This window comes from Triticum urartu, chromosome 2A (assembly GCF_056163025.1).
Source record: "Triticum urartu cultivar PI428250 chromosome 2A, HENAU_Tu73, whole genome shotgun sequence".
Classification (NCBI taxonomy): domain Eukaryota; kingdom Viridiplantae; phylum Streptophyta; class Magnoliopsida; order Poales; family Poaceae; genus Triticum; species Triticum urartu.
The window spans coordinates 564,238,065-564,244,280 of record NC_141874.1 but is presented as its reverse complement, the minus strand read 5'-3'; the positions used below and the strand labels follow the sequence as shown (position 1 = coordinate 564,244,280).

The window sequence follows — 6,216 nt, the reverse complement described above, 5'->3', positions numbered from 1 at the left end:
GATTCAGGAGCCAGGTGCGAGCTCCTTCCTTGAGCGCCATGGGGAACCAGTTTGCCATGACCTTTTCGTCCCCGCTGGCAGCTTCGATGCCCAGCTCATAGAGCTGGAGGAACTCCGCGGGGTCAGTCGTGCCATCATAATGTGGAGGCAGGTCTGGCTTGAACTTGCCGAGCCACGCGACGCTACGCGGCTCGGTGGTGTAGGCACGGCAGCCTGCGGTGGCTATGAAAGGCCTCGGCTGGTGGAGAGCTTGGTCTTGAGGGTCCCCACGCGCTGCAGCTAGGAGCAGTGCGGGGTCTTGGCGTGCCGGAGCTGGTGCAGGGTCGCGGCGCGCCGGAGCAGGGAGCGCCCGGGCAGCTCCTTGCGGGCGAGGGATCTCTTGGCAGCTCTATTCTTGCTGCGCTGGCGCCTGACGGAGCGGGTTCCGCCCAGGGGCCACGCGCCTTGGGGCCATGGCGTCTTCTTGGAGAGGAAGCGGCTGGTACGCCTCCGGAGCTTCGTTGCCCGCGTGGGGCAGGGTGTGGCGCAGAGGAACGGACGGCGCGGGAGAGCCCCCTGCGGCGCGGACAAGCTCGGCGACGCGGTCGAGCCACTCCTCGTAGACGTCGTCGACGGGACGGTAGCGCAGGAGCTCGTTTGCCGCGAGGAGCGCAGCTCGAGCCTCCATGGGTGCGCGGAGCACGCGGGACGAAGGACCAGCTGGTGCGAGCGATGGAGTAGCGGTGTGGCCGTCTTGCCGCACGGAGGGATGCTGGGACAACGCTTGCTGCTCGCCCCCCGCCAGGCCGGTGGCGGCGTTGACGGCGGGCGACGGGGAACGACGAGGACGGCCGCCGACGGGTGCCGTCTGGGCGACGCGAGAAGCGGTGGCGGCCCGGCGCTCGGCGCGGGCCCGACGGGCGTCGGACATGGATGCGACGGTCGGAGGAGAACGGGGCGGTGGACGACGAATTCCGGCGCACCCCTACCTGGCGCGCCAAATGTCAGATTTCGGGTTCCGGCAGACCCTTAAGGTTCGAACACTAAGGTGCACGCAGAGATTACGCCTTCTACCTCCCCGTCTCGCAAAGATCTAAACTACTAAAAGAACTGCACACGGGACGCAAGATTTATACTGGTTCGGGCCACCGTTGTGGTGTAATACCCTACTCTAGTGTGTGGTTGGTGGATTGCCTCCTGGGGCTGATGATGATGAACAATACAAGGAAGAACAGCCTCGCGAGGATCTGTTCTTGGCTGGGTGATGAACTGCTAGGAGGAGTTCAGCCACCCTTCTCTCTCTCTCACTCTCTTTGGTTTGCTTTCACTTGTCGACCGTTCGAACGAACCTCACCGAACCGAACTGAGCTGAACCCCCCGAACCGAACTGAGCTGAACCCAACCGAACCCCTTGCTATGCGGGTGGCTGGTCCTATTTATAGAGGCCCTGGTCCTCTTCCCAAATATCGAGCGGGAAGGGAGCCAACAATGGCGGGCTAATTTGAAGGGGGACAACAAGTATCAACTATCCTGAGAAAAGCAGTCTCGACCTGCGCAAAGCTCTGGTGATGACGCCGTCCAGGGCTCCACGGTGGCCTCCATCTCGTAGTCGTCCTGGTCTTGGTCTCGTTGCACCGAAATGACAACCTTTGCCTGATGCCTCAGTACTCCGCGGCTGCGCTTGCCCCCTTTGCACCAAAGAGGAAAGAAGGACGCTGCGTGCGCTGGCGCCCGCCTGGCGCCCTGAGTCGTCATGTCTTGCGTCACGGGCACCTCGCGAGGTACCCCGCCTTGATCTCTCCGCCTCCTCGCGAGCCAGCCTGACGAGGCCGTGCCTGAGGAAGCTCCGTGTCGTCCGCCTCACGAGGCTTGGCCCCTCGCGAGGGTCTTGAGTCTTGCGTTGATGAAGATGGGCCATGCTGGGCCTCCTTTGAGCCACGCCGCAGGCCGCAGGCAGGCAAGTCTAGGGACCCCCGTTCCCAGAACGCCGACAGTGGCAAATGATGGAAAGTTTTTTAGAACTAGCAAGATGCCCATGCGTTGCACGGAAAATCAAGAGGCATTTGTATGAGGAGTTTATATCTTGTAGGAGAAAAGATTGAATGAGGCAAGGCCTTATTTGCAAATCTGGAGAGGGGTGTGGGTATCTTTCTGCAAAATTGCCATAGTTTCCTTCCTAACCGTCGGATATAAATCAGATGACCTATATTGCAGGATGGCAGGCACACCATCATCACCAACTCTGTTTTTTAAAAGAAAAAGGAAAAAAGAGTAGAGAGTAGAGAAGTAGAGATAAATATTATAAATATAAAATAAATATAACAGTAGAGAAGAGAGTAGAGAAAAATATTAAATATTAAATAAATATAACAGTAGAGAAGAGAGTAGAGATATCAGGGACGTCGGGAAAGGATATCGCGTGCTCGGGAAAAAGCGGCCGGGCGCGCGCTAGTTTTGGCCCGCGGCGTCCGGCGCGCTTTATAAAATCCAACGCCCTGCGACCGCTCTGTGCCTTGCCCGCTCTCTCCCCGCTCTGTGCCTCGCCACCGCTCTCTCCCCGCTCTATCTCGCCTTGCCGCCGCCGCGCCACCATGCCGCCGCGTCGCCGGGAAACTTGGGGATACCGCGGTGTCCGCGCGCGCCCCTCCGGCGGCTTCTCCGCCGAGATCCGGTTCCGCGGGATGTGCCTCGGCCTCGGCAATTTCGACACCACCAACGAGGTTGCCCGCGCATACGGCGCGGCGGCGTGGCGCCTCCGAGGGCCTCATAGAACATTGAACTTCCCCAAAGTGACGACATGGGAGCGGGTGCAGGAGCTCGCGCCTCTGCCGTGGCTTATCACCGACGAGGATCGTCGCGACAACCGGAGGCGGGAGCACCGTCTCGGCATCGCCGAGATGGACGAGGAAGCCATGGCGTTGTGGCGGCTACGCTTCCCACAGGGCATCATCAACGAGCGTGAGTTCTACGCACAAAGGAGGGCGGAGAGGGAGAAGAGGAGGGCGGAGCGAGCTGCCTATCGCGAGGACAAGCATACACAAAAAGTGGACGCTCAATTCAACATGAGGCTAGGAGTAGCGTTGCCCTGGGAATCCGACGACAATCGGTATCTTCACGCCTACATTGAGACGTCAGAGGAGGACATCACCAAGGAGGAGTCGGACGACGAGGAGTAGTTGAATTATTTATTTTTTATCTATCTATGCTATATCTATACTCAGAACTATCTATGTCTCTACTCTCTAGTCTCTACTCTCTATCTCTACTTCTCGATCTCATCACTGTAATCGCTTTTCTAAAGCGCCGCGCATTGCGCTTCTGTTGGAGATGCTCTAACATGGCAGACGAGTGCTTTAATGTTGTCCACAAGATGCATGTGTATTACTAGTATATTTTTCTTGCCATGTTGAGATTTTAAAACCACGAGTGCGAAAATGCAGACGAGTGATAACCCACAAGTATAGGGGATCGCAATAGTTTTCGAGGGTAGAGTATTCAAGCCAAATTTATTGATTCAACACAAGGGGAGCCAAAGAATATTCTCAAGTATTAGCAGATGAGTTGTCAATTCAACAACACCTGGAAACTTAATATCTGCAGCAAAGAGTTTAATAGCAAAGTAATATGACAGTAGTGGTAACGGTGGCAAAAGTAACGGTAACAGTTTTGGTTTTATAGTGATTGTAATAGTAGTAACGGAAAAGTAAATAAGCGAAGAACAATATATGAAAAGCTCATAGGCGTTGGATCAGTGATGGATAATTATGTCAGATGCGATCAATCATGCAACAGTTATAACATAGGGTGACACAGAACTAGCTCCAGTTCATCAATGTAATGTAGGCATGTATTTCCGAATATAGTCATACGTTCTTATGGAAAAGAACTTGCATGACATCTTTTGTCCTCCCCTCCCATGGCAGCGGGGTCCTATTGGAAACTAAGGGATATTAAGGCCTCCTTTTAATAGAGTACCGGACCAAAGCATTAACACATAGTGAATACATGAACTCCTCAAACTACGGTCATCACCGGTAAGTATCCCGATTATTGTCACTTCAGGGTTAACGGATCATAACACATAATAGGTGACTATAGACTTGCAAGATAGGATCAAGAACTCACATATATTCATGAAAACATAATAGGTTCAGATCTGAAATCATGGCACTCGGGCCCTAGTGACAAGCATTAAGCATAGCAAAGTCATAGCAACATCAATCTCAGAACATAGTGGATACTAGGGATCAAACCCTAACAAAACTAACTCGATTACATGATAAATCTCATCCAACCCATCACCGTCCAGCAAGCCTACGATGGAATTACTCATGCACAGCGATGAGCATCATGAAATTGGTGAGGGAGGAAGGTTGATGATGATGATGGCGACGGATTCCCCTCTACAGAGCCCCGAACGGACTCCAGATCAGCCCTCCCGAGAGAGTTTAGGGCTTGGCCGCGGCTCAGTATCGTAACACGCAATGAATCCTTCTCTCAGATTTTTTTCTGCCCGAACACGAATATATGGAGTTGGAGTTGAGGTCGGTGGAGCGTCAGGGGGCCCACAAGGCAGGGGGTCGCGCCCATGGAGTACGCCCCCCCACACCCTCGTGGACAGGGTGTGGGCCCCCAGACGTTAATTCTTTCGCCAGTATTTTTTATATATTCCAAAAATAATCTCCGTTGATTTTTAGGTCATTCCGAGAACTTTTATTTCTGCACAAAAATAACACCATGGCAATTCTGCTGAAAACAGCGTCAGTCCGGGTTAGTTCCATTAAAATCATACAAGTTAGAGTCCAAAACAAGGGCAAAAGTGTTTGGAAAAGTAGATACGACAGAGACGTATCAACTCCCCCAAGCTTAAACCTTTGCTTGTCCTCAAGCAATTCAATTGACAAACTAAAAGTGATAAAGAAAAACTTTTACAAACTCTGTTTGCTCTTGTTGTTGTAAATATGTAAATCCAGCATTCAAGTTTTTAGCAAAGATTATGAACTAACCATATTCACAATAAAATTTAGGTCTCATGTTTACTCATATCAATGGCATAATCAACTAGCGAGCAATAATAATAAATCTCGGATGACAACACTTTCTCAAAACAATCATAATATGATATAGCAAGATGGTATCTCGCTAGCCCTTTCTGAGACCGCAAAACATAAATGCAGAGCACCTTTAAAGATCAAGGACTAACTAGGCATTGTAATTCATGGTAAAAGAGATCCAGTCAAGTCATACTCAATGTAAACTAATAGTAATGAATGCAAATGACAGCGGTGCTCTCCAACTGGTGCTTTTTAATAAGAGGATGATGACTCGGCATAAAAGTAAATAGATAGGTCCTTTGTAGAGGGAAGCAGGGATTTGCAGAGGTGCCAGAGCTCGGTTTTGAAATAGATATGAATAATATTTTGAGCGGTATACTTTCATTGTCAACATAAAAACCGAGAGATCTCGATATCTTCCATGCTACACACATTATAGGCGGTTCCCAAGCAGAATGGTAAAGTTTATACTCCCCCACCACCAACAAGCATCAATCCATGGCTTTCCTGAAAGAACGGGTGCCTCTATCTAACAACAATCCTAGGGGGGTTTTGTTTGCAATTATTTTGATTTGATTTGAGGATGGGACTAGGCATCCCGGTGACCAGCCATTTTCTCGTGAGTGAGGAGCAGAGTCCACTCCTCTTGAGAATAACCCGCCTAGCATGGAAGATACAGACAGCCCTAGTTGATACATGAGCTATTCGAGCATACAGAACAGAATGTTTATTTGAAGGTTTAGAGTTTGTCACATACAAATTTACTTGGAACGGCAGGTAGATACCGTATATAGGTAGGTATGGTGGACTCATATGGAATAACTTTCGGGGTTTATGGAGTTGGATGCACAAGCAATATTCCCGCTTAGTACAAGTGAAGGCTAGAAAGAGACTGGGAAGTGACCAGCTAGAGAGCGATGATAACCCACAAGTTTAGGGGATCACAACAGTTTTCGAGGGTAGAGTATTCAACCCAAATTTATTGATTCGACACAAGGGGAGCCAAAGAATATTCTCAAGTATTAGCAGCTGAGTTGTCAATTCAACCACACCTGGAAACTTAATATCTGCAGCAAAGTGTTTAGTAGCAAAGTAATATGATAGTAGTGGTAACGGTGGCAAAAGTAACGGTAGCATTTTGGTTTTATAGTGATTGTAACATTAGCAACGAAAAAGTAAAAAA

The 6,216-nt window shown here is 50.4% G+C and overlaps 1 protein-coding gene across 1 annotated transcript; it reads left to right on the top strand.

The window, feature by feature from the left end:
* Positions 1–2,570: 2,570 nt before the first annotated feature.
* LOC147985921 (uncharacterized) lies at positions 2,571–3,155 on the top strand. The gene has a single exon (XM_087541798.1). It carries the CDS (start codon positions 2,571–2,573, stop codon positions 3,153–3,155), a length of 585 nt encoding a protein of 194 aa, XP_087397924.1.
* The last annotated feature ends 3,061 nt before the right edge of the window (positions 3,156–6,216 follow it).